This window comes from Cervus elaphus, chromosome 19, assembly GCF_910594005.1.
Source record: "Cervus elaphus chromosome 19, mCerEla1.1, whole genome shotgun sequence".
Lineage (NCBI taxonomy): Eukaryota > Metazoa > Chordata > Mammalia > Artiodactyla > Cervidae > Cervus > Cervus elaphus.
The window spans coordinates 72,271,196-72,298,330 of record NC_057833.1 but is presented as its reverse complement, the minus strand read 5'-3'; the positions used below and the strand labels follow the sequence as shown (position 1 = coordinate 72,298,330).

General features: G+C 55.2%; 1 protein-coding gene across 15 annotated transcripts in view; it reads left to right on the top strand.

Moving 5' to 3' along the window:
* The window catches only part of PCBP3 (poly(rC) binding protein 3), a 222,884-nt gene that overhangs the window by 180,531 nt on the left and 15,218 nt on the right, over positions 1–27,135 (top strand). For 9 of the 15 annotated variants that reach the window (XM_043875186.1, XM_043875184.1, XM_043875183.1 and 6 more), the window contains 7 exons: positions 14,783–14,937; positions 17,463–17,486; positions 18,288–18,320; positions 18,683–18,799; positions 19,497–19,628; positions 20,339–20,467; positions 24,423–24,566. In XM_043875186.1, coding sequence (XP_043731121.1) covers positions 14,783–14,937; positions 17,463–17,486; positions 18,288–18,320; positions 18,683–18,799; positions 19,497–19,628; positions 20,339–20,467; positions 24,423–24,566 — 734 coding nt within the window. The remainder of the gene's footprint in view (positions 1–14,782; positions 14,938–17,462; positions 17,487–18,287; positions 18,321–18,682; positions 18,800–19,496; positions 19,629–20,338; positions 20,468–24,422; positions 24,567–27,135) is intronic. The other 6 variants (XM_043875178.1, XM_043875175.1, XM_043875176.1 and 3 more) reach the window with 2 other exon arrangements.

Below are 27,135 nucleotides of genomic sequence, written 5' to 3'. Positions count from 1 at the left end.
TCATTCACAAAAGATGAAAGTGTTAAAAGTCATAAAAAATAAAATTGAGAACTGGTGCTTCATCACAGTTAGAAGTATTTGCTGCCTGGACGATCCTGTTAAGATATGAAAAGACAAAGCAAAGCCTCAGAAACGATCGTTGTCAATCACATCCAGTGAAGGGCAGTGTCCTTGGCCGTCAGAGCAGCCCTGTTAGCCTCCACAGAAGGATTGGAGGACGGACAGCAGACCTGCGCACACACTTCTCCCAGCGGGATGAAGAGGTGAGAGGTATGCACCTGGGTGGGTGTTTAGGAGAGAACAGAGTCGCCACAAGGAGACATCACCACCGTCTGTACAGATGGCTGAAGTGACACGCTGACACCCCCAGGTGCTGGCAGGGTCGCCCAGAACCAGATCTGTCTCACCCTCGGGGCAGGCGGGGTGGGGTTGGAAAATGGTGCAGCTGCTCCGGCAAACGGTTTGCCGGTTTCCTACAAAGTAAAAAGTGAAGTGAAAGTCGCTCGGTCGTGTCCGACTCTCTGTGACCCCATGGACTATACTGTCCATGGAATTCTCCAGGCCAAATTTAAATGTACACTTAATGTACCTTTCAGTAATCATAGCCCTGGGTATTTATCACAGAAAACTGCAACCTTGAGTTCATGTGAAAACAAGCATGTGCTGCTTTATTTGTAATCCACCTAAGCTGGAGTCCACCCGGATGTCCTTCCTTGGGGAGCTGGACACACAGTCGTGTGCAGTGTGCAATGGGTGCCTCCCAGTCGCCACGACCGATGGGCCTCCATTACCTGAAGCAGCATCATTATGCTGAGTGACTGTCTGGTTGGATCTCCATGAAGTTCTTGAGATGACAAAGTTGTAGTGATATAGAGCAAAGTAGGCTTTCCCAGGGCTGGGACTGAGGAGAGTAAGTGGTTGCAAACTACCCACCGGACTCTCCACATGACCCTGCTCATGTGGGCAGTTAGGGAAATCTGTATGTGTGACAAGATTTCAGAGAGCCACATACCAACAAAGGTGTGTAGGAGCCCATGCTGTTTAGTTACTAATGTCTGACGAATGTCCATTACTGGTTTTGATAATGTACTGCAGTTACATCAGACATAAGCTGGGTGAATGGGCCACAGAAACTCTGTATTATTTTTGCAGCTACTCATGGATCTAAAATTATTTCAGAAGTATGCAACACACATATGTAATACACATACACAACAGACGTGAGAGTCGACAGTTATTACACCTAAACATAAAAAGTAAATTCCGGGAACAGATCGATTAAAAGTAAGAGATGGTCAGAGTGGAGAGAAAAGCACGATCAGTCTATGTGTGGCCAGCAAGACACCAACATGGAATATATAAAGCTCCTGGCAGTTTGGCTGAAAAGATATGTCATGTGAACACTGATCAAGACCAGCCTGCGGTGGCTGCACTAATAATGTGAGATGAATCAGGCTTCCGGACGAGGTGGCAACTAGGGTTAGAGGGATGTTGCATGAATATGAAATGGTCAGTTCTCTAGGAAGACATGCCCAGCCCAAATGTACATACACTGCTTGAAAGAGCCTCAGAACACAGAACAAAACCTGATAGGACAAGCTGGGGCACAGTCCCAGTTGTAGTTGGAGATATAGGTCTCCTCTGAGCGACTGACAGGGCAAGTGGCCTCGCAGGACAGTATACCCGGCCACCAAGGGACACAGCTCATGGGCACACAAGGTATTCCCAAGGTAGACTGTGCTACATATGAAAATAAAAGCCCAACAAATTTAAAACAGTTGAAATCACAAGAAATATATGTTCTGACCAGACTGCAATTGAACTAGAAATCAATAACCAAAGGTACAAAATTTCCCAAATACTTGAAAATCAAAGCACACCACTGTAAATGACGTGCTGGTCAAAGAGAAGGTAGCAGAAGAATGTAGGAAATACTTGGGAGAGAATGTGTACAATACACACACGTCTCTAAATTCTTAGGAATCAAGGGAGTCAGCGCCTCGAGAAACCTAAGCATGATGTGCTAACATGGGAAATGTTTGCAGACAGCTATCCAAGCTTTTACTTTAAGACACTAAGGAAAGAAGAGGAAAGCAAGAGGGAGGAAATGATAAAAGCAAGACCAGAAACCCATGAAACTGAGAACAAGCTCGGCTTTCCACACTGGAGCAACTCAGAGGAAGGGAGAATGTGGAGGGGGGCGGTGCTCCCCTTGGGCCAGGGACCTGGGACGGCTCTGCCTCCTGAACTTTTCTGCGGCCTTCTGTTGGCTCCTTCAGGAGTGTTTCCTCTGCCCTCTCCTGGGAACCGGGGGTCTTGTAAACTGACCGGATCCTGGGAGGGAGGAGGGGACAGGTCCCCCTCTGGCTGCGTAGGCAGAGTCCCCTGTCCTGTCCTGACTCTGCCTGGAAGCAGGGCCTCGTCCTGCCCTCCCCACCTGTGTCCCCAGGAAGCTCCCACCCATTACTCAACTGACCCCTGGTGAGCAAGTGAATGAATGGGAGCAGACGGAAGGGAAGAAAACACCATCTTGGATGCCCACACGCCCCAGTTCAGAGTAAGTCCTGTTCCAGAATGTCCTGTGAGGGCCTAGATATGGGCTGGACTCAGCATCCACCGTCTGTTCATCTGGCCTTTGAGTGGGTGCTGCGTGGGCGCCTGCTCACGGCAGCCTGGACTGGAGCTGGGAATGAGGGGTTCCACATTGAATGGCAGAGAGAAGCGTGTCCTCCACCAGCAGGCCAGGGCTGTGGGCGCTGAGGCATGGGAGGCAGATGCCGGCAGTCAGGGGTGCAGGTGGGGGCCTGTAGGGAGCACCCTTGGGGGAAGGCCCTGGCTGGGCTGGCTGGAGTCAGCCTGTCGCAGGAAGGAAGGCCCCGAGGCTAGGATGGCAGAGTAGGGACCAAGGCAGGCTGTGATCTGCTCATTTCTCTAATTTTATCATTTCAACCATGTCAAGTAAGTGGAATTGCATAGTGTGTGACCTTGGGGGCTGGCCTTTTTCACACAGCATAATTCTCCCAGCCCCCCCGCCCCCAGTAGCTGAGCGCATGGGCAGTTGGTGCCACCTCCTGGAGGAGCAGGTTCCATGTGCGGTCTCAGTCCACTGCAGGGATGCCCCATGACTGTCATACCAACCACTGGATTAGGTGCTGGGTCCTGCTTTGGGCAATTACTAATACAATGAACTCACATTCAGGCTTTTGTGAGGACACCGGTCTTCACTGCTCTGTACTAAATCCCAGCTCAAATGGTAGATGCATGTTTATTGTTCCAGGTGACCATGCTACTTACTCCCTGCAGCACCCGATTGGCCTGCCGGTGGCTCCACACCCTCACCGGCAGGGCTGGTGTGGCCCCTGCCATTTATTTAGCCATGGTGATGGGTGAATGGTGGTTCCTCCTGGGCAGTAATTTGCATCTCTCTGGTGGCTAATGACACGAACATCTTTTCACATGCTTATTTGCCACCTAAGATCCTCTTTGGTGAAATGTCCATGTCTTTTGCCCATTTTCTAATTGGACTGCTTGTTTTCTACTATCAAGTCTGATCCCTGCATATGCTTTAAACTGGTTTCGTGGCAGACATGCAGCTTGCAAATATTCTCTCCCCATCTGTGGCTTGTCTCTTCATCCTCCTAACATTCTCTGGCAAAGCAAAGGTCTTTAGTTTGACACATCTCATTTATCAGGCTTCCCTTTCGTATATCATGTTGTTAGTGTCAAGTCTAAGAATTCTGCCTTACCCTGGACCCTAAGGGTTTTTTTTTCTTCCTAAAAGCTTTATAGCTTTATATTTTTCATTTAAATCTATTTCCTACTTTGAGTTGATTTTTACTCAAGGGATGACTTCTAGGTCGGAGTCCATTTTTGCCTCCAGTGTTCAGTTGCTCCAGCCCTGCATGTTGAAGAGCTGTCTTTCCTTCATCAAACTGCATTCACATCTCCGTTAGACATCAGCCGGGCATATCCGTGTGGGCCTGTTTCTGGATTCTGTGCTCTCTGCCTACTCCGTTGATTCCCTCTGCCGATACCACAGCTTTGATCATGGCAGCTGTTGGGGAAACTGACTCTTTCTACTTTATTTTCCTTTGTCAGAATTGTTTTAACTATTCTAGCTCCTTTGCCTTTTCATATAAATTTTACAATGGCTTGTCTGTATCTATGAAATTCTTGCTGGAGTTTTAATAGGAATTATGTTAAAGTCATATGTCAGCTCAGAGAGAACTGACATCTTTACTGTGATGAGTCTTGTGATCTGTAAACACATTCTGTGTCTCCATGCATTTAGATCTTTAATTTCTTTCATCAGCATTTTGTAGTTCTTAGCATATAAGTCCTACACATGTTTTGCTAGATTAATACCTAAGTGTGTGTGTGTGTGTGTGTGTGTGTGTGTGTGTGTGTGTGTAGGTGAGTTAGTTGCTCAGCTGTGTCTAACTCTTTTGCGACACAATGGACTATAGCCCTCCAGGCTCCTCTGTCCATGGAATTCTCCAGGCAAGAATACTGAAGTGGGTTGCCATTCCCTTCTCCAGGGGATCTTCCCGACCCAGGGATTGAATCCAGGTCTCCCGCATTTGCAGGCTGATTCTTTACCATCTGAGCCACCAGGCATCAGAACGGCTTTATTTTTTTTCCTTCTAATCAGGTTCCTCTCATCACCTTTCCTGCCTTGCGGCGCTGGCTGAACCCCTTAGACTGTGTAAGTCACAGTGGGAAGAGGAGAGGAGACATCCGTGCCCTGTTCTAAGTGACAGGATTCAACCCCAAGTGTGAAGTTGGACACAGGTCTTCGGAGATGCTGTTTATTGAGTTGAGGAAGTTCCCTTCTATTCCTGTATTTTTTACTGAGAGTTCTTTATCACGAGTGGGTGTTGAATATTGTCAAGTGCCTTTCTGCATATGATCAAATGATATTTCTTCTCTAGTTTGTTGATATGATTGATTTCATAAGTTGATTTTTGAATACAGTACCAGCCTTGAGTCACTGGAAGAATGGGCATAGTGTATATTTCTTTCTGTGCGTTGATGAATTCTGTTTACCACTGTCTTTATAGGATTTTTACACCAGTGTATTTGAGGGCAGTTTTCTCCTTTTGTACTGTCCCTTGTACCATCTTTTGTACTGATTTTTGTACCAGGCTCATGCTAGCTTCATCAAGTGGATTGGGAAATGTTTCTCTTCTCTTCTGTTTTCTGAAGTAGATTCTGTAGAACTGCTATTAACTCTACTTGAAACCATTGGTAGAATCTCCAATGAAATGCTCTGAATTTGGAGATTTCTTTCAGGAGACTTTCAAGATTATGAAACCAATTTCCTCAACTGCTAGGTAGGGCTATTCAGATTATCTGTTTCATGTTAGGTGAGTTGCGCCAGTCTGTCTTTCTCAAAGAGCAAGCCAGTTAACCTGAGTCAGTTTGTTTGTGTGGCCTTGTTCTGAGTGCTCCTTTGTTAGCCCTTTGATGTATGCGAGGTTCTTAGCTATAGCTTCTGTTCCACTCCTTATAATGGTGTTCTGTCTTGTCTTCTTTTTTCCTCAGTCATCCTAGGAGTTTGTCCGTTTTATTAACCTTTTAAAAGAATCAGCTCTTTATTTTATTCATTTTCTTTAGTTTTCCTGTTTCCAATTTTAACTATTTCTGTATTCCTTCCTTCCTTCTGTTTACTTGAATTTATTTTGTTCTTATTCTAGATTCTTAAAATGAGAGCTTAGATTATTAAGACTTTTTATTTTTTTCTGATATGTATTTTGTGCCATAAATTTCCCTCTAGGCACTGCTTTGTGTTTTACAAATTTTGGTATATTGTATTTTTTCAGGTATATGTATTTTATTTAGGCATACATGATACAGGCTTCCCTGATAGTTCAGACAGTAAAGAATCTGCCTGCAATGCAGGAGACCCGGGTTCAATCCCTAGGTCAGGAAGATCCCCTGGAGAAGGGAATGGCTGTCCACTCCAGTATTCTTGCCTAGAGAATTCCATGGAGAGAGGAGCCTGGTGGGCTACAATCCACAAGGTTGCAAAGAGTCAGACACAACTGAGTGACTAACACACACACACACACACACACACACACACACGATACATTCAGGTCGACATTTTTTTTTTTTTGACCCCGCTTGGATGCATGAGGCATGTTTTTATACTCCTTGAGACTGCCTCTTTGACTCAAGGATTGCTTAAATGGGTGTTGTTTTAGTTTTCATGTGCTTGGAGATTTTTCTGTTATTTCTGTGATTGATTTCTAGTTTTATTCCTTTGTGATATGAGAACATACCATATGATTTCGATTCTTTTAAATTTGCTGAAGTTTGTTTTATGGCCAAGGGTGTGGTCTGCATTGGTATATGTTCTGTGTGCTCTGCTGGTCCCAGACGTGCTGTGAATGTTGACTAGGTCCGGTTGATAGATGGTGTTGTAAGTTTTGTGTCCGTTCTGATTTTCTACCTAGCTGTTCTTTCAGTTGTTGAGATGGTGCTGAACTCTTCATCTGTAACTGTGAATTTCTATATTTTTCCTTTCAGTTCTGTCAGTTTGTGCTTCACATGTTTTACTGTCCTAGTGTTTGATTCATATGCTATTAGGACTGCTTGCTATTGCTTCTTCATGGACTGACTCATCATTATATAGTGCCTCTCTCCATCTTTGGTAATTTTCATTGCTCTGAAGCCAGTTTTATCTGATACTAATATAGCCACTCCCACTTTCCTTTGATTAGTGGTTGTACGACACATCTTTTCCCATGAGTTTATTTTCAGTCTGCTTACATCTTGGTAACTGAAGTGAATCAATTTTTTATCGACAGCATATGATTGAGTCATTTTTCTTAGTCCACTCTGCCATTCTGTTTTCTTTATTGGTAAATTTAGACTATTTACATTTAATGTAATTATTGAGAGGTTAGAACTTAAGTTAATGATTTCATTTTTTGTTTTCTGTTTGTTCTCCCTGTTTGTTTCTCTGTTTCCTTATCTCCTGCCTTCCTGTGGATAACCCAACATTTTTAATGATTCCATTTTGATTTATTGATAGAGTTCTTGAGTATCCCCTTTGCAGCTCTTCAGTGGTTGCCTAGGTTGCGTTGTATGTGTATAACTAATAGGTTCTGCTCATGGAAGGAGGCATTGCCTCCACCTCCTCACCCACCACCCACCACCCACCACCTGACTCCCAGCTCACTGCCCCGGGTGATTTCTTTCACAAAGAGCAGGCCCTGGGTTCTGTGGCTAGCTGGTTCCTATTGCCGGCAACCTCCCATAATTCCTGGCAGATGGAAGGAGGGAAGAGTTGGGTGGGAATTGGGACCAGTGGCTCCCGAACATGATTTTGCTCGAGAGGAGTCTGGAGAAGCATAACTGCAGCCTCTGGAACCACCTGGGTGTCTTGAGTCAGGCCCCGAGGGGCGGTACACACACCTTGCTCAGTGCCGACGCCTCCTTGTTCTGCCACCACAGACGCCCTGTTAGCGTAGGTGCTCTGTCGCCACAGGAGGCCAGCTGAGCCCTGGGCCAGCAGGTAGCCCTGGGATGCCGGTGGGGGGATCTCCTTTCCTAGACGTGAACCTCAGGGCTCCACCGCCTTCCTGGGATGGGACGTCCTGTGTGGCCGCTGCCCTGGGGGCATTCTGGGATTCCGGGCGACAGTCCTTCTCAGCGCTTCCCCGGGAGCGCGCCCAGCCCCCAGTTGCTGCCCAGGGTCTCATGCTGACCGGGGTCTGCCTCTCAGGGGGGCCCACGTTGGGGGAGCCGTGCTTGTGGGCCCAGCCCTCCTCCATTTCCTCTGGTTCCTGTGTCACCATAAGGGCTTCCTGACAGGCCCTTCCTCCCTGTTTGCTCCTCTTTTTAGGACAGCACAATGCCTGGAGCTTAGTCATGGCCAGGGCATATGTGTTGAATTAACAAAGTTATTAATTACCAGTTTCCTACAAGGCGAATTTCAGTCTGCATCTTGCATGTATGCGTTCCTGGAGGAAAGAGCAGGGGCGAGAGCAGCTGGCACTGGTCCGGGCGCTGGCCTTTAACGACACGTCCTCTGTCATACCCAGAGGCGTGACGTACTCCCGGCAGGGAGAGGCCACAGTGGGGTGGGCCGTGTGGCTCCACTGGGTGGGTGTCCCTGGAGGGGCCATCAGCAGGCTTTCTCGGGTGCCTTCCCATTGGGGGTGGCTGCTCAGTGGCAGGATCATCCTCTGCGGTGACCAGCTGTGTGGCATCACGTGTAACTTCACCCTCCTGCTGGCCTCCTAAATGCAGCTTCAGTCATTTACCCAGAGCCACCCACCCCATGACGCTGACTTCTGAAAACCACCAGAGTTTTAAGTGAAATGTAAGTGAATGCATTTTACACATGTGAACAGAACAGTACTTTGATGATGACGAAGTTCCAGTGTTGAGTGGCCCTTAGGTGCTCGCTTCCTGAATGTACCCCTCTGGCCTGCTTCTTCCTTGGACATGGAGCAGTCGGGGTGGGGGAGTGCAGGCTGGAAAGCTCCGCAGAGCAGCCGGGGCCAGCGGAGGGTAGAGAGGAGCGTACTGGTCAGCTGCAAGCCTCCGGCTCCCCAGGGATAGCAGCACAGACAGCCCGTGCTCCTCCAGGAGAGGAGTCCAGTCACACAAAAGCCTGGGGTCCGCTTGGAAACCGTCGGGACTCTGCACTCTGCCCTGACCCACCCAGTCCTGAGTGTGGGGATGTGCGGGGCTCAGCGGGCTCCTCAGCCTCAGGCGGCCTTTCTCTCAGACAGACTCAGCAGTCTGGACCAGCCGTGGGTGAAAGTGGGGCTGCATCTGCCCACCCAGGGTCCCCTCAGCCTCTCCCCCAGCCCCCAAACCCTGCTCTGGGAGGCAGTCAGCGCTGGGGACCCCCACAATGCAAACACAGGACTTGGAAATGGCTGCTGGATGCGCTCCTTGGCCCTGGGCACACACCCAGCTTTGGCCCCGGCATCCTCGAGGGAAGGACACATGAGTGCGTGAGATGTCCTGTGGGCACGGGATCGCAGTCCCAGGAAACCTGCACCACCCTCCCCCCAGTTCTCCCAGCCTGGCATCAAGAAAGACCAGGGGAGCTCTCACAGGCGGACGGAGCCCCCCAGTGACCTGGGTGCAGGGCCCACAGCAGGGCAGCCTGAGCCCTCCCTCAGACGCCACAGACGTGGAATGTCCCTGCCCCGTGCTGGGTGACCTGACGGGGGTGCTGGGGGCTGTGCTGGGCGCCACAGGCTTTCTGCACTGGAGGGGCCGGAGCCAACGTGAGATCTGGTTGGGGGAGACATGCAGCGGGTTCCCATCGCCAGTCAGCCTTGTCCCTGGGGCCAGCCTTTCCTTAAGTCTGGCTCAGGCTTTGCGTCAGGGGGCAAGGTGACACATGTCCCCGAGCAGAGGAGCAAAGCAAAGCGGTCAGAGTGGATTTGTGTCTCCTGAGCACTGGGTAGGGGTCGATTTGGACCCCCACAGTTGGGACTGAGCTGAGGAGGCGCCCCGGCCACGCTGAGGGTCCACGTCCATGGTTGGGAGGACTCACATGGTTTGGAGACAGAGTCAGACCTCAGGCTCATCCAAGGCAGCACTGGGGTCTCCTTCACCCTGGCTGGCAGGGTGTGGGCTGTGCTGCCCCTGGAAGTGACCGGGCGCCTCTGGGTACTCACCCTGTGACCACACGGCCAGCGCTCTCATCACCGTCATATGCATCAGGGTGACCTTCCCTGCCCAGCCCTCAACCCAGAAAGGACGACAGTTACACAACCCAGGCACGGGCACTGACGTTGTCCCTGTGACTGCAGCCTGTGTCAGGAAGTCGAGTGTGGCCGGTGGAGACGTGGGGGGCAGGGAAGAGCACCCAGGCTGCGTTTCTGGAGGTGACACAGCAGCCCTGAGATGACATGTGCACTGGATGTTCTGGGGGCGTGCAGGGCGGCAGGCAAGTGAGTCCGGGGCAGGAGCAGAGCCTCGGAGGTGAGCCTAGGGGCCAGGGGAGTGCGCAGCCCGGCATGCCTGCCAGGGGCCTGCACCGGCCAGGGCAGAGAATATGCTTGCAAAACTCAGCTGCAGTTTTCCCAATTTGATGGAAATTCTAAGACCACAGATCCAAGAAGTTCAGTGAGGCTGCAAGAACCCAAAACACAAAGCACCTCATAATCAAAACCAGTGATGAAGAGAAGTGCCTTTAAATATGCTCGAGAGGAGGGCTTTCCTTTCAAAGGACAAAGGGGAGACTGCGACAGACCCCTCCCCTCGGACACAGTGCAGGTGGGGCGGCAGGGAGCCCTGTCCGCCTGGGATACTGTGCCAGACGAGACAGGCTTCCAGAGACGGCGGCGTAAAGCTGCCCAGATGCTCCAGAGCTGAGAACACATCCCCAGCAGACCTGCCCGACCAGATACACGGGGAGATTCATACGGCAGAAGGAAAACGATAGCGGGGCCACACAGGTGAGCGTGAGAGACACTTTTATTATTATCCAAATCCCTTTAAAAGGGAGTTGACTGCTTGCACTTAAAAACAAAGTCTGTGGGATCTATAACACAGACATGTGGCAGTAACAGTGCAGAGGCCGAGAGAGGCAGGCACCGTGCCGCTGGTCATCCTGTGCCTGTCTGGAGGCGAGGCCGCAGCCCACGGACTGAGTCAGGTCCGGCGTCTGTGCACAAGCCCTGAAGCCACCCCCTGGATGAAAGGACCCAGAGTGGTGACTGGTAAGAGAACAAAGGAGATGAGGTGGAATCATACCGTGTGTGCCATTAATCCAAAACATGGCAGAGGAAAAGTAGACACAGGGAACAAAGGACAGATGATGGGGTGATAGACTAAAGTCCCCCACAGCAACAGTCACGCGAACAGTCTCAACAGCCCCAGTTAAAAGGCACATCATTAAAAAATAAAAAATAAGGACCAACTATATGGTGCCCACAAGAAACGCACTTTGAATATAAAGACACAAATGAAAAATAAGAGATGGAAGAAGAGACTCCCTGCTAATCACACTAGTGATTAGTAAGGTCAGGTGTCTGTGTTAATAACAAAGTAAATTTTGGAGTCAAGAATATTACCATAGATAAAGGAGGATCTTTCGTCATGATCCAGGAGTCACTTCATCCACAGAACATAACAGTACTAAAGGTTACAGTGCTAATGATGGAGCTTAAAATACACGAAGCAAAAAAAATGCTAGAACTGCAGGAGAAATCGATGAATCCACGCTCACAGTCAGAGATGCCAAGATCCCTGCTCAACAATGGACAGAAGAACGTCACAGCCATCCTTGCTCTGGTCGAGTCTGTGTTACACCCCCTGCAGGTCAAAATTCCTGCTCAGCAATGGACAGAAGAGCATTGCAGCCATCCTTGCTCTGGTTGAGTCTGTGGAACACTCCACCCAGGTCAAGATCCCTGTTCAGCGATGGACAGAAGAGCGTTGCAGTCATTCTGGCTTTATGTGGAACAGCCCACCCAGGCACACAGACCAGAGATAGACCACATTCTGGTCCATAAGCAAGTCCTTGATAAACTTAAATATCTCAAGTATTACAAGATATACTCTCCAACCATAAAGGAATTAAATTCGAAATCAATAGAAGAACACTATCTAGAAAATCTCCAAATATTTGAAAATTCAGTAACACATTTCAAAATATCCCATGAATCGAAAAAAGAAATCATAAGAGAAATTTGAAAGTTTGTTTCCCTGAGTGGACAAAAAGCACAAATATAAAAATTTGGGGGATGCAGCTAAAGCCATACATAGAGAGCAGCTTATAGAAATAAACATTTAGGCAAAAAGTAAGACTTTAAGTCCATTCCATTACCTTCTTTCTAAAGATACTAGAAGGGGCTTCCCAGGTGGCTCAGTGGTGAAGAATCCGCCTGCCAATGCAGGAGATGCAGGAGACGTGGGTTCGATCCCTGGGTCAGGAAGATCCCCTGGAGGAGGAAATGGCAACCCACTCCAGTCTTCTTGCCTGGAAAATCCCATTGACGGAGGAGCCTGGTGGGCTACCATCCATATAGTTGCAGAGTCAGACACAACTGAGCGCATACGCAAGGACACTAGAAAAGAGGAGCAAATGGGACCCTGCCGCCATGTGCCCAGTCTCAGGCCCGAGCAGAACTTGAAGACGAGAGGCGGGATGAGGGTGTCCGGCAGAAATCAGGTGCCCTGGGCGGGGGTGCAGGGTGAGACCTGGACTCAGGTGTCGTGGATGGTGTCAGCACAAAGTAGCATTTAGACCACTGCTGGACAGGCTTCCAGGGAGGCGGTGAGAAGAGGGCCCTGCCAGGTCTGATGGGGGCCATATCTGCTTCTTCTCTTCCTCGTATCAAATGGAATAAAATGCATTAAATCCCCAGCGTGGGGAGGATGGAAGGAGGGGTCCTTGCCAGGATCTACTGGTTTCTGAGCGCCCAGCACAGGGAGGGCTCTCTGATGACCCAGGCATCAGGCTGGGCCCCTAGGGGTGTGGCTGCTGCTTCTCGCCAAGCACCCCTGGCAGTCACAGGGGCAGAAGCAAGGCTGGCACGTGGGGTGGCCTCAGGTGGGAGGCGTCCCAAGCCTGGCAGGGCAGCCTGAGGATAGAGAGTCCTGCCTTCCCTGTGGCACAGGGCTGGCTCTTCAGGATTGAGGGTGCCCCCGGTGGCCTTATCGGCTCCCGGGGCTGCTCCTGTCTGCGGCAGTCCATGGAGGCGAGGCCTGGGACGCCCGCTTCTGGCACGTGAGGCAGGCTGGCACTCACTGGCGCGTGTGATGGATGGCGGTTGACAGCCCGCAGCCTGGAGCACCCCTGGCACTCGCTGACCCACTTTCTCCTCCGTCGCTGGAACATTTACATAACAGATGGCCCCAGGGCCCTGCTGTCCGCCCCCAGAGGAGGTGATTCTAATTACACAGGAGGCGGAGGCACGTTGCTGGCCTGGCCGCCCTTGCTGGTTTGTGGGTGCCTGGCCGCCCTTGCTGGTTTGTGGGTGCCTGGCCGCCCTGTGCTGGTTTGTGGGTGCCTGGGTGCCTACCTGATTGCCCTCTGCTTGTTTGTGGGTGCCCACCTGGCCGCCCTGTGCTGGTTTGTGGGTGCCTGTGTGCACACCCCAATCTCGGGGAGACTGTGTGGGGTTGCTGTGGGGTGTCCGCCCGGTGGGGAGTAGGTATATTTGGCACCACTGTGGTCCTCTGAACGAGACCATCCCCTCCTTTCTGGGTCCTTCTTACCCCTGCCCCGCTGCCTGCCCCATCCAGAGCTCTGCAGAGATGGAGCGCCCTCCCCACCCTCGGACACACCAGCACGTGAGGCTGGCTGCTCAGACATGGCCAGTGAGGTTTTTATTTCAGTGTCAGTAACCCTGAGTGGTCGGTGGCTTCCGTACTGGTCAGTTAAGACAGAGCACATGAGTGTGTGAAGGTGATGTGTTTACACGCTGACATGTTACATCACCATGCACCAGCTGTCTCAGGACCTCTGCTCCTATGGGCGGGCGGGCGGCATGTCCCCCAGCGAAGGGGACTTGTCCTCCATCACCTGGCAGCTCTGCCCACCTCTCTGGTGAGCAAGGCTCCTCCTGGTCCTCTCCTGGACTTTTTGTGGAACCCCTGGGGCCCAGCCCTGGGCCAGTCATCCGGCATGGTCCCCCCGCCTGGCCTTCCCCCGCCTTCTGTCCACCAAGTGGTGCTCTGCGGTCAGAACCCTGTATCTGCTGCTTGGCCGAAGCCCTCCCTCTGTGCCAGCCGCCACCCGTGCACCCCACAGACACAGGCACAGAGACGCCTGATGGCGCTCCCAAAAGGCCGCAGCACCCGGCCCCTCCTGACCTGTCCCCACCGGTAGCATCACCTCTCATCCCTTTGTTCCGCAAGTCCCCTCCCGACACTGACCATCCGATTCTGCCCTTGCCTCCCTGACCTCCGTCCAGTCCTCATCACTGGTCTCCTGTGGCCGCTCCACATCCTGCGGGAGGTGGCCTGTCCCCCGGACCTGGACTCAGTGCCCACCTTGCCTGGGGGGGAGGTGCTCAGCTCTGTCCACAGCAGTCAGGCCGGGTTCCATCAGCCGAGTTCCCTGCACACCCCGTGCGCTGTCCCCATCCTTCAGCTCCCCTGTCTGTGACCGCGCCTTGTCTGCAATCTTATACCGGAGCCTGAATGTTGCCTGGAGGGTGAGGTGCTGACCCAAGGCTCTGCAGGAAGCGTACAGTAAGCAGACCGTGATACCGGATGTAAGGCATTTTCTGAAAACTTGGTATAGTGGGGGCACTCAGCCATTTCAGTTTGGTTAGTGGAGACGAATCCACTTTAGAAATTAGGACAACTAAGGAGTCTCGACTCTAGACCTACAGGGACATGGATCTATGGTCTCCAAGTTTCTTAAGGCTGAAGGGAGTGTTCTGGCCCTGGTGTATTGGGCAGTGGGTAGAGTCAAGGTGGCAACAGAACAGATAGCCCCCACACATGGAGGTCCCCAGGCTGACGGGGTCACCCCTTCCCCTCCAGCCACTCATGGTCCCTCGTCACAGAGGCGACACTGAGGCCCAGGGCCCTGCATTAGTCAGCAGGCAGGCTGGGTCAATCCCTGGCGGCCTTTCCCTGGGACCTGTCTCCCTGCCATGTGCCTGCAGCCCCTGCAGGGCCCACAGCTCAAGTCCCGGGGTGCCCTTCCCTCCCTCGTGTGGCTGGGTGCCCTGGATCCGTCTGCTCAGAGCCCCGCCTTTCACCCGCAACGGTGCAGGCGGCCGTAGCCCAGCCTCAACCTGGCCCGGTGGCGCAGACCCGACCCCTAACGTGAGCCCTCCCTCACCAGGTGACACCATCTGGGCCCCATCTGTCCTTCCTCACGGCGTCCCCGGCACCTTGAGCCACCACCCCCAGCTGCATTTTGGAAGAAAGATGGAGTCCAAAGTCTCGGAAGGTGGCCTGAACGTGACGCTGACCATCCGCCTGCTGATGCATGGGAAGGTATGGGCCTGGGGAGGTGGAGGCTGCCCCCGCAGGGGCTCGGTTCCAAACCAGGCTTCTTACAATTCCAAGTGACCGCGAGCTTGCACAGCCAGTGCATCGCCGTCCCACTTCTGTCCTCCTGGAGCCTCTCACACCTGAGCCGCGCTGCTGCCCCAGCCCTGCCGCCTCGTGTGTGTTCTCTACGCCAGGGCACTCTCCTCCAGGACAGGATGCTGACTGACACCACCCCACTTGTGCCTGCCGCCTGTCACCCCAGGGCTTCCCTTCATTCAGCACTCCCCACACTCCCTGTGGCTTTTGCCTTCGCATTCCCATCCAGCTCTTTTGTAGAAACAATGCCCCTCACTACCTCTTGTTGGCTTTTTCTGCTGTTTCCTCGCTGTTGGCAGAAGTGACCCAGAAGCCATCCTATCAGCCCAGATTTCAGGGCGTCACTTGGTGGGCATGCCTGCGGACATCTCCCTGCCTCCATGGTCATCAGGGGTCCTTGCTGGCGGCCGGTTAGGTGCTGCATGACTGCCAGTGTGCCCCCTCACTTCACTCACAGCTCCTGGACGTGGGGTTCACTGTTTGCTCCTGTCACCCCCACACTGTCCCTGTCCTACCATCACTGGCTCTATGCTCATGTTGCCCCTGACTTGGCCATGGGAGTCGCACCATTCTGACAGCATCACCTCTGGCGTAGAACACCGCTATCGCTCATCCTTCTTTTCTGCTGCTTCTGGAATTGGCCCAAAGACCCCGATTCCCCTGAGTGAGGCTGATGGGGTGGCCTTAGAAGCCCAGGTATGGGCGCATGGGGGTGTCCATGGCTCTCGGGCTTCTGTGGGTCCCAGGCAGAGCTGGAGAAGGTGTGTTTGTGTATATGCATGTGTGTCTGTGCACATTTACACACTACTGCTTTCCATGTTTATCTCTGTGCTGGGCCCCTGAGCTGACACCCCCTACTCCAGTCCAGCAGCGCAGACTCATCCTGGCTCCGTGGTCCAACCGTGTGGGCAGCAGGAGGAACCTGGGGCCCCAGAGGCTCTGGCCTCATGCCCGAGGCCCTGCTCTCCCTAGCTCTGTGGAAGCTGGAGCTCACACCTGGCACCCCCCTTTCTGTGGTGAAGGAAGTGTGACCACCTGCCCACTCCCGGAGTGGGGTGACATTTGGTTAAGGTTGTCAGAGGCTGGGTGTGTACCACAGAGGGCAATCTGTGGTCACTTATACACCCCACTTCCAGCAGCAGCTGGCACAGCGAGCATCCAACCCTACCCTGGGAGATGAGGTACCCTGACCACCAAGGGAGCCCCCACCCAGAGTCTGGCTGCCCCTGCTGCACACAGCCCGCACCGTGGCCCCACAGCACAGACCCTCCCAGCGTCTGCCCCAGGACATTGTCATTGCTGAGTGCTTCACTGGAACAACCGAAGATGAGTTTAATTGTGGAGGCTGCTCTCTGCAGCTAAAAGCCAGTGGGCCCTGCGTCCCTGGGCAGGGCTGCCCAACGGGACCCGAGGGTTTGTCCTGGGTAAGGAGGTGCCATGATGGGCAATCCTGGTGGTGAGCATGTCTGAACCATCATGAGCCCCAGGCTTTAAAACCATGGCAGTGTGTTCAGACATCTTTCGGTGTTCTCTGTGTGTGTGTGTGTCTGCGCATGTATGCGCGTGCTCAGTCGCTCAATTGTATTTGACTCTTTGCAACCCTATGGACCACGAAGAAGGCAATGGCACCCCACTCCAGTACTCTTGCCTGGAAAATCCCATGGATGGAGGAGCCTGGTAGGCTTCAGTCCATGGGGTCGCTAAGAGTCAGACACGACTGAGCGACTTTACTTTTCATTTTTCACTTCCATGCATTGGAGAAGGAAATGGCAACCCACTCCAGTGTTCTTGCCTGGAGAATCCCAAGGAGGGGGAGCTTGGTGGGCTGCCGTCTATGGGGTCGCACAGGGTCAGACACGACTGAAGTGACTTAGCAGCAGCAGCAACCCTATGGACCATAGCCCGCCAGGCTCCTCTGTCCATGGGACTCTCCAAGCAAGAATTCTCCAGGCAAATGGAGTGGCTAGCCATTTCCTTCTCCAGGGGACCTTCCCGATTCAGGGTTCAAACCCTCATCTCTTGCAGCTCCTGCATTGGCAGGCGGGTTTTTTTTTTTTTTTTTTTACCACTGAGCCACCTGGGAAGCCCCTTGCAATGTTTTACCTTTTTAAAAAAGGTCAAATAGCAATAGCAGTAAATTTTTACATCACAAGGTCATCGAGGGAGATTTTACCTTCACCTGCTTCTTGCAGGCTCCCTTGAGGCCTAAATGCACAAGTGATGCCTGCCAATATGTTTGTCTAGAAGGCAGCCTGCCATTCTCTCTGTCTGTCTGTCAGAGGCAGGGCAGCCCACTGCCCTGCCACCTCCTGGCCGTCCAGCCTCCCCTGCCTGCCGCGCGTGTCCCGGCCAGCGGGCAGCCTCCCGCGCCAGTCACAGGCGTTCTGCTCCCTCTGTTCTGACATCACCTCTCTGTGCTTCCTTTCCTACAGGAAGTTGGCAGCATTATCGGAAAGGTAATTATTGAGTGAACTCTGCCTCTCTTGGGGTCTCAGGAGGAAGTGAGGCCCAGAGTGCCCGTGCTGGGGGTGGGTGCACACCTGTGTGCCATGCGTGCAGAGTGGGTCCCTCCAGAATCCTGCCCCCTGCCTTCAGGCTGCACCCCCGAGGCTGTCCCAGCACCTCCTGTTCTCTGGCCCTGCAGGTGCCAGGAGCCCTCCGCTGAGGCCACCCCATTCCCCAGGGCTCTGGCACCAGTCCTTCTACCCAAGTTTCACCCATACGAGTCCCCACATCATTCCTGGGAGCAGTGTCCCATCTCCAGCCTGGGTGTAGTGAGTCCGTTCACACAGAAATGCTCCCAGGGAGAGCAAGCACTGGTGTGGAAGCCCATGCTTGTGGGCAGGCAGTCCAGGACCCCCTCCCCGAGTCCTGCGGCCGTCTAAGGCTCCCTGTCCCACATGGTCCCTGAACGGTGGGGGTGGCCCCAGAGCCCAGAGTCAGGCTCTTTTTCACAAGCTGCTCTTTTTTGAGGGGTTGCCCGTGGGCCTAGTCCCCACTTTGCCTGTGGTGAGGATGGAGGAGGGTGCAGACCTGCCGGATGGAGCAGGTGCCCAGGTCAGGCGTGGAGCCGCGTCAGGTCCACAGGGCCAGGCCCACCCAGCCTGCGGCCTGGGCCCTGGACAAGGGTGCAGGGAGGGTTTGGGGGGTCACCTGTGCCGGCACCGAGTCTGGCTTCAAGTGCTGGGGTGTCCGGCCTCCCGGGCCTGTGGCAGAAGCCCAAGTGACCCCCTCCCTTGTCTGAACCTCTGTTCCAGAAAGGAGAGACCGTGAAGAAGATGCGTGAGGAGGTGAGTGGGCCCCCCTGAGCCCAGCGCCATTCCTGGGTGGGTGGGAAGGAGTAGACTGGGCCTCCTAGCAGCTCTGCACCCAGCCCCACAAGGCCTGGACCCATCAGAAGCCCCATACACCAGGGACGAGAGTGAGGGGCGACCATGGGGAGCCCCCAGTATGCTCGCTGGTGGTTCAGGCATCCTCCTGGGTCACGGCCAGGTCACAGCCTGCTCATCAGGATAGGACTGGTCATCAGTGCTGAGGTTCGGGTGCCACCAGCCTGCGGGCATCTCTGGTGGTCAGTAGGCCCAAGGACCCAGCCCGCTGCCGGCCCAGTAGCTTGAATCCAGTTTCTGAGGTTTGCTTGCCTTCCTCCCAGAGTGGGGCGAGAATCAACATCTCGGAGGGAAACTGCCCAGAGAGAATCGTGACCATCACGGGCCCCACGGACGCCATCTTCAAGGCCTTTGCCATGATCGCCTACAAGTTTGAAGAGGTAAGGGGTGCCTGGGGACCCCTGCTCTGGGCGAGGGGACCTCTCATTTCTTCTGCCTCCCCCGGGACCTCCCCACCAGTCCACCTGCTAACAGGCCAGCACCCCTCCTCCGCGAGGTTCACCTCCCTCACCGAGGGTTTCCTTGGGCCTGGCCCCCAGAGCACAAGCCCTCAGGGAAGGCCTGGCGCCTGGCAGTGAGGCAGCTGCATGGGGCCTCAGCCCTGTCCACAGCGGCTGACCCCTGGGGTGGGCAACCTGGCTCAGATGTGGGCAAAAGGAGCCCAGACGTGGGAACCAACACACCTTTATGTGTCTGTGCACTTCTGTGTCCGTCTGCCAGTGAGTTAAACCTTAAGATGTTTATGTGTTTCTGATGTTTTCGACATCGCTTAGAGTTATTTGATGTCTTTACTGAGAGGATGACCAAGCTGGGGAGTCAACCTTTCTGTCAAATGTATCACCTTCTGTCCAGGCCCCTTCTGCCCCACCAGGCCTGAAGGTCGGAGGTCAGAGTCTGAGCCTGGGCACTCTTGGGCCCATGCCCACCGCACAGCAGCACAGTGGCGCTGGGACAGGCCTCCCTCTCCTCGTCACCCGAGCCGGGCCCAGCCTCGCAGGCCCTGCAACCAGCCCGGCCCGCCCCCTCCCCCAGCCCATGGCAAGCCTCACAGTGGTGTGTGTGCCTCTTCCTCCCCAGGACATCATCAACTCCATGAGCAACAGTCCGGCCACCAGCAAGCCTCCAGTGACGCTGAGGCTGGTGGTCCCTGCTAGCCAGTGCGGGTCCCTGATTGGCAAAGGCGGCTCCAAGATCAAAGAGATCAGGGAGGTAACAGCCCTCTTCCCCCACCCCAGGGCTGCGAGCCGGGCGGGTCAGGACACCCCTGGGCAGAGCACCGGCCCCCTCCCTGCCAACCCTGCAGCACGGAGCTGGGAACGGGGGAGGGGCAAGCACAAGGCAGAGTGACCAGGGGACCCCTGATGTGGGCATCACGCACAGGCGCCAGGCCTGGCTCCTAGGACGGGGCCCCCCGTGCATGGGCTCTGCCGCCCCAGTGAGGTGCCTGGGAGACCGCTGAGCCACCCACTGGGGTGGAGGTCACCTGAGGTATGACCCCACATCCACATGTTCATCTTCCAAGGAAAGCCTTCCTCTCTCAAGGGAGGGCAGCCCCCGGCCTGACTCCCTCCAGGAAAGACGGCCATATAATTCAGACCCCAAGACTGTAGTCCATCCTTGTCTGGGACCTCAAACTCCACAGAGAGGGACAATTCCAAATATGTGGGGAAAAATCCTGTCTGCTGAGATGCCCCTCCCTCCACCCAGCATCACCCCTCCAACACAGGTCCATGCTGGTAGCAGTGGGCTGAGCCAGACGGGTGTGGCTGCCCATGGGTGCTCCAGATGGAGCATGCAGCAGGCGTGGAGGGGTGACCTGAGGCAGCGCCTCGTGGGCATCCCGAGGGCAGTCAGGACGTGTTGCTCCAGTGCACGCCACCCACCTCAGCAGGGCCCCATCCAACATCCAGTCTCTCCAGTCCACAGGTGCCCAGGTCCAGGTGGCCGGGGACATGCTGCCCAACTCCACGGAGCGGGCAGTGACCATCTCGGGGACCCCGGACGCCATCATCCAGTGTGTCAAGCAGATCTGTGTGGTCATGCTGGAGGTACAGTCTGTCCGCAAGTCCGGGCTCCTCGCCCGCCTGCCCCTCTCTACACCCGGCCCTGCTTTCTGAGTGCTGGAGGTTCTCGGGTGCCCTGAGGATTCATTTGGTCAACGTTGCCTGGACTGGGCCTCAGGAATGGGCCCACGCCCCTGACCCAGGCTCAAGGCAACTTGAATAAGAGCTGTGCAGAGTGTGTGGGCACCGTGGGAGGGCTGCCAGCTCCGCCACCTCAGGATGGGGTCTCATCTTCACTGGGGATTTGGGGAGAGAACAGAGAAGGTGGTGGGGGCACGGGCCCTGCCAAAATCTATGGAGTTGAATGAAGAGTCCACGCAAAGGGGCAGGCCTTATGGTGCACCTGTGTCCTGAAGATAAGTCTGTGCTAAAGACAAGCGTGTGCTGGAGACAGATGTGCACTGGACACAGGTGTGCACGGGAGGCAAGTGTGCGCTGGAGGCAGGTGTGTTGGAGACAGGCCTGCACTGCATGCAGGTATGCACCGAAGTAGGTGTGCACTGGAGTCAGATGTGCACTAGGGACCGGTGTTTACCTGTGGCAGGTGTGCACTGGATGCAGGTGTGCCCTGGAGGTAGGTGTGCACTAGGAACAGGTGTGGCCTAGAGGCAGTTTTGTGCTGGAAACAGGTGTGCACTGGAGGCAGTTTTTCACTAAAACAGGTGCCCACTGGGGGCAGGTGTGCATGGAAGACAGGTGTGTATGGAATCAGGTGTGCATCGGTGGCAGGTTTGTACACGAGACAGATGTGCACTGAAGACAGGCCAGCACTGGTGGCAGACGTGAACTGGAGATAGGTTTACACTGTTGGCAGGTGTGAAATGACGTGTACTGGAGTCAGGAGTGCCCTGGAGGCAGGTGTACTTGGAGACAGGTGTGCTCTGCTGCAGATGTGCCCTGGAGGCACGTCAGGGCTGGAGATGCAGGTGGAGTGGAGTGGCCACACCACTGCCAGGACCCCCTGGCTGGACCATGTGCAGGCCCCAGAGACACTGCTGAGGTACAGCATGCTGTACTTATGAAAAGCACAGGAAAACGCCCAAATTGTGAAGACAGAAAGGAGTGAAGAAAAGGATTAGCCAAAGGAGAAGGAAGGAAGGTGCAGCTGAGCAGGAAGGAACCTCTCTTAAAATTTTGAGGAAAATCCCAAGATTTAAGTTTCAGTCCATACGCAAACTGCTACAAGATTAACTAAAGTTGTCAATAATAGTTGCTGGTCTTTTTTAAGCTAAAATGAAGTTATCATGCCTCTAACAGAAGGTTTCACTCTCTGTGCTGGTTGCCTGGCCATCAGGCCCTGCTCCCCCACAATGAAGTCCATGGAGGGTCCACCCTGGCTGATGCAGTCCCGCTCAGATGGTAGCCCCGGGGGCAGCAGGGACTGTCCCTCTCCTGTACTTGACCTGGTGCTAAAGCACCATGTCTGACTTCTTCGAAAAAAGTTGGTATTGGTTTTATTTTCCTGAAGTGTGATATCTGGAAGTCAAAAAGATTTTCCTGAACATTTTTTTCTGCAGCATCCCCCCACCACTGGTCCTGGTTATGAACAGTGTCCTCCTCAGTCCTGGTGCTGGGACCACAAGTGGCCAAGAGGGCAGGTGGCCAGCAGGGCCTGGCACCCCTAGTGTGGCAGACACCCCAGGAAGTGAGGAAGCCATGCCGGCCTAGTGGGTGGCAGGTGTCACGTGGGGGTGCAGGGCAGAGATGTGAGCCATCCTAGGAAGATGAGGTCTGAGCAGGACACATGGTCTCCTCAAGACTCCTCACATGTGGCCTTGCCTATGCCACGTTCATGGTCAGATGTGGCCCCACAGAAGAGCCTGGCTGTAGTTGCTTGTGCCCCCGGGGCCGAGAGAGGCAGACTGAAACACACAGGCGAGTGTGATGGGTCCTTGTGGAGGTGGGGGGAACGAGGCCTCCTGTCATCGGTGTCACAGGGCTCCCAGGAGCGGCTGCTTACTGGGGAGGGAGCACTCTCACACCCAGAGAGTGTGAACCTGGCCTGGTGTTAAATGAAGAGTATATGGAGTTTTGAGCTCTGGGGTGGACCTCCACCCAAGAAATCCCCACCGCAGGAGGGCAGGGCTGCTGGAGGTGCAGCAAGTTAGGTGGAGAACAGGAGTGTCAGGGCCCCCGGGGAAGTGTGCTTAGAAGGCCTCCCTCCACCAGAAGTCAGAGGGGATGGGAGCTAGACATCAGGGCTGGTGGAGTGTGGGTGCTGCTGGTGGTGGGGTCAGAGGGCACCATGGAGCAAGGGTGATGGCTAAGGCTGAGCAGCACAGAGTCCAGCCCCACCTCTGGGACAGAGTGGGGGCAGCAGTGGACTGAACCCTCCGCTCGCGCCACAGTGGGAATGGCCATTCAGTGTAGTCACGCTTCCCGCCTGGTGACCACGAGGCACCCTGGGACTGCAGGGAATCCCCTGCGAGGCGCCTGGTCACAACCAAGGGCGAGCCAGAGATGAAGAGACGGCGCCCTCCTTTACCCAAACACAGGTCCTTGAAGCAGCCTCTCTGCGTCACACAAGGTCACACAGCACAGCCAAGGTCACACAGCACAGCCAAGGTCACACAATGTGTCTAAAGTCACACAGCACAGCCAAGGTCATAAAATGTGTCTAAGGTCACACAGCACAGCCAAGGTCACACGGACATCCAAGGTCACACAATATGTTCAAGATCACACAACACAGCCAAGGTCACACAGTGTATTCAGGATCACGTAGTACATCCAAGGTCAGACAGCATAACCAGGGTCACAGAGCACAGTTAAGGTCACACAGCACAGCCAAGATCATACAGCTGTGTTCAAGGTCACATGGACTTCCAAGGTCACATGGTGTATTCAAGATCACACAGTGCATCCAAGGTCACACGCATTCACGGGTCACACAGCATAACAGAGTTCATACAGTGCATTCAAGGTCCCACAGCATAACCAAGGTTGCACATGTTCAAGGTCACAGTGTGTCCAAGGTCACGCAGCACAGCCAAGGTCACACCACTGTGTTCAAGGTCATACAGCACATTCAAGGTCATACTGTGTTCAAGGTTGCAGTAGCAGGCCAAGGTTACACGATGTATTCAAGGTCACATGGTGTGGCCTGGGCTGCAGAGTTGAAGCCACCAGTCAGTCTGTGGTCCCCACACCCCTGCATGTGCCTCTGGTGGGGGTGCTCTGAAGTCACACTGCCTGGCAGAGGCATGGGCAGGGCCTAGGAAGGCAGTGGCCTCAGGAGCTCCCTGCAGGGACAGGCTGCTCTGGTCCCCAGGCTCTGCCCCGGGCTGGTGGTGCAGCTGACTTGGGCTCCAACAACAGCCAGGCCCAGCCCCGTGGACTCTGTCCCCAGGGAAGATAGTTGCCCGGGCAGTGGCTGGCAGCGGGCATGATTGCTTCTGACCCAGGGGTTAGGCTGACATCGTCAGACCCTGGCATACCTCTGGTACCTGAGAATATCGTGTACCCCAAGACACGAATCCTAAACTTTTGGACACAGAATAGTGGAAGGAAATTGTAGCAGATCTCATCACAGCTGTGGATTCTTTCATTTGGGCTCTGAGGTGTATTAAATGATGACTCTTCTGTCAGTAGTGAAGTTGGATGTTTCTAACTTGGCTGAGATGAGGCCATCTGAACATCAGCCCAGGCCAAGCGGAGCTCCATCCTGGGCACACAGTCCCAGGGCTCTTCCCGAGGACTGAGGGCAGAGGCGTCCCCTCCAAGCTCGGCTCCAGGGGAGGGTGGCGTGCAGGCAGGGCTGTTCCTGCCCCCCCCCCGCTGCCTCCTGCTGGGGGCTGTGTCTAGGGTGGTGGCTCCTGGAGGACCTGGGGGCTGGGGGCGCTGGGCGGCACAGTGGGTGGGGCTCGGAAGGAGGCCTCACGACTGTTGGGCTGCGAGGCCACTCTAACACTCTGTCTCCCTCTCCTGTCCCTTTTCCTAGTCCCCACCGAAAGGTGCCACCATTCCCTACCGCCCAAAGCCCGCCTCCACCCCTGTCATTTTTGCAGGTGGTCAGGTAAGAGCCGACCCGCTCGCGGCCTCCACTGCCAACCTCAGCCTTTTACTGCAGCCCCCGCCGCTGCCCGTTAGTGCACTCAGGTTTTCTCCCCCTCACGTGCACGTCTCCCCCACCCGCGCGGAACGCAGAGCTCTCCCCCAACAGCCCGGCCGGGGCTGAGCGCGGGCCCCGCGCAAGGCTGCCAGGCCGCGTCCACACACAGAAGGGGCCCAGGAGGACCCTGGTCTGGTCCCAGGCCTGTGCAGTTGGGCAGCACCGCCCAGTCTAGTTCCCTGGTGCTTTTAGGAAGCTCAGAGGGAAGAAGGGCCGGGGGTATTGCCAGGGGTCTTAGGACTCAGAATTGAGATGACTACAACTGTAAAAACGCCCATTTCCCCTGAGACACGCATTCCCACACACATGTCCCTCCCAGTAGCACGTGAGGGACAAGAGGAGGATGAAGGAGGCCCAGCCGGGCCTCCCGGTTACTCGGATGGTCCGTGCCCTCCTCCTTCCCCACACTGGCCGCAGGCCCAGGAGGCTGGGCACAGCCTCACTGCACACCTGGGGTTTGGGCAAGAGCCCCTGACCCTTCTCTCCCATCAGGAGGGGGTCGTGGCGGTTTCTGTCTTCAGCCAGTGGTTGGCCTAGTGGGGCCGACAGGCGGGCCCTGCCGCGTCTCCTGCCTTTGGGCACCGGCCTCCACGGCCAGGTCACCGCAGCTTCAGTCAAGGACTTTGCACACGCAGGCCAGTAGTACCAGGGGGAGCTCTGCGTCCAGGCGGCGGTGCTGTGTGTTTGTTCAGGGAGAGTGAAGACGGAGGTCCTAGGTGCCCCAGGGCGGGGGAGGGGCTGAGAAGGAAAAGAGGCAAATGCAGGTTGCTCATGTCTTCCTGCGCTGCCCTGCTCTGCTCTGTAAGGGAGCCTCATCAGGTGGCCCCTTCCCGTCCCCAGCCTCCCACCCCTCCCCCCAGCCCTCCCCCGCCCCCGTCCCTCACCTCTCCGCTCTCCGCCACCCCTGTGCAGCAACAGCTGGGTCCCTGCTCCTGCAGCCGCCTTTGGGGTGCTTCCGCCGGGGAGGGAGGCAGCGGTTCCCATGGCCCGTGGCTCAGGGCGGCCACAGAGGGCCGGCCCTATTCAGAGCTCCTCTCCTCGCCCGCATCCAGGTCAGCGGGCAGGTTAGTTACCTGCCAGGCCTTTGCCCCAGCGTGCGTGCAGGCAAGCCTGTGACGATTCCCAGTGGTAAAGCATGGGCTTTACTCAGAAGGGAGGCACATTGACAAGAGCTGGAGTCCGGGCAGCCTCCTGGCTGTCGCCTACCCCCAGGCAGGGCAGCAAGGTCACCGCCCCTGCGGGAGAGCAGCGCCTTAACCCAGCCCCTGTGCCCGGGGGACAGCACGAGTGGCCAGTGACGACTGGCCTTGTTCATCAGCACCGCAGGCAGCTGGGAGGAGGAGCCCGTGCACCAGGCTCCGGCCCCCACACCCGAGTGCAGGGTACGCTGCACGCCCAGCCTCAGAGCCTCTCAGCCAGACCTTTCCGGGGAAGTACTGGCCGGGCCCCTGCTGCAGAAAGGCGGCTGCTGCCTCCCCAGCAGGTTCAGACCCTAGAGTCTGTCCAGACAGAACCTACTGCTTGGGCTCATCTCCTCCTATGTTCTGAGAGGATGGTGGGTGGCTGTGCACTTGGAATAGCACTAGCAACCCTGACACCTGAGTGAGGAAAAGATGTCAGAAACTGAGGGTGCCTGGGCTGGAGAACTGCAAGTCGGAGTGCCTGTCTTACCCAGGGGCACAGTGGCGCAGTGCACAGTGGCATCTATATGACGCCTGCAGATGGGCCTCGAGGTCCCGCGGCCCCGGGCACGCACAGGCTCCCCCGTGCTCGCCGCCTCTGGTCAGGCTGCTTTCCTTCACTGTGAGGAGCCAGGCCTCACCCGACAGGGCTCCGCACCCACCCCACCAGCGGGCGAGTGTGGCTCTGCAACACGCTCACACATCCCAAGTCCCGGTGAAAGCCTTTGTCTTCACTCTCCCTCGACTCTGTGTGGTTTGTTTGTTGATTGGCCACGAGTTTCTGAAAGAATCTTTGCTGACGGACTGGGGGTCAGGGGGCTGGGTGTGGGAGAGGCTGCGGGTCCCACACTCTTGCTGTGGCTGCTCCGTGTCACCGTCATGAAGGCGAGTGACACGATGAAGCCCAGCAAGACTCCCTAGGGGCCGTACCACCAAGTGTGTGCTGCGCCCAGCCCGCTGGGGCCGGCAGACCTGCGGCTCGCCAGATCTGGGGCCGGCAGACCAGCTCGCCAACCTGCGGCTGATTTGGGCGCATTTCTTAAGTGGACATTTGCAAAGTGGGGTTTGAGTCACCTTTTAAAGATTTCTGTTTCATTGTTTGGTTTTCTTGGGATAAGTTATTTCCTGAAAGTGTGTACTCTGATGGCTGATTAAACTCTCCAGTGTTAATAACCATCAGTCCCCAGCAGGGGTCGACTGGATGGCGCGTAGCTATTTCCTATTGAGAAACAACAGGGTTGGAGGTATTCCACCTGGTCCCTCCACCCTGCCCCCACCCTGCATGTCTGGTTCTAGGTCCCGCCACAGGGGACACGGGACCCCCGCCCCCAGTTTCCGGAGGGAGGGATCACCTCTCCTAT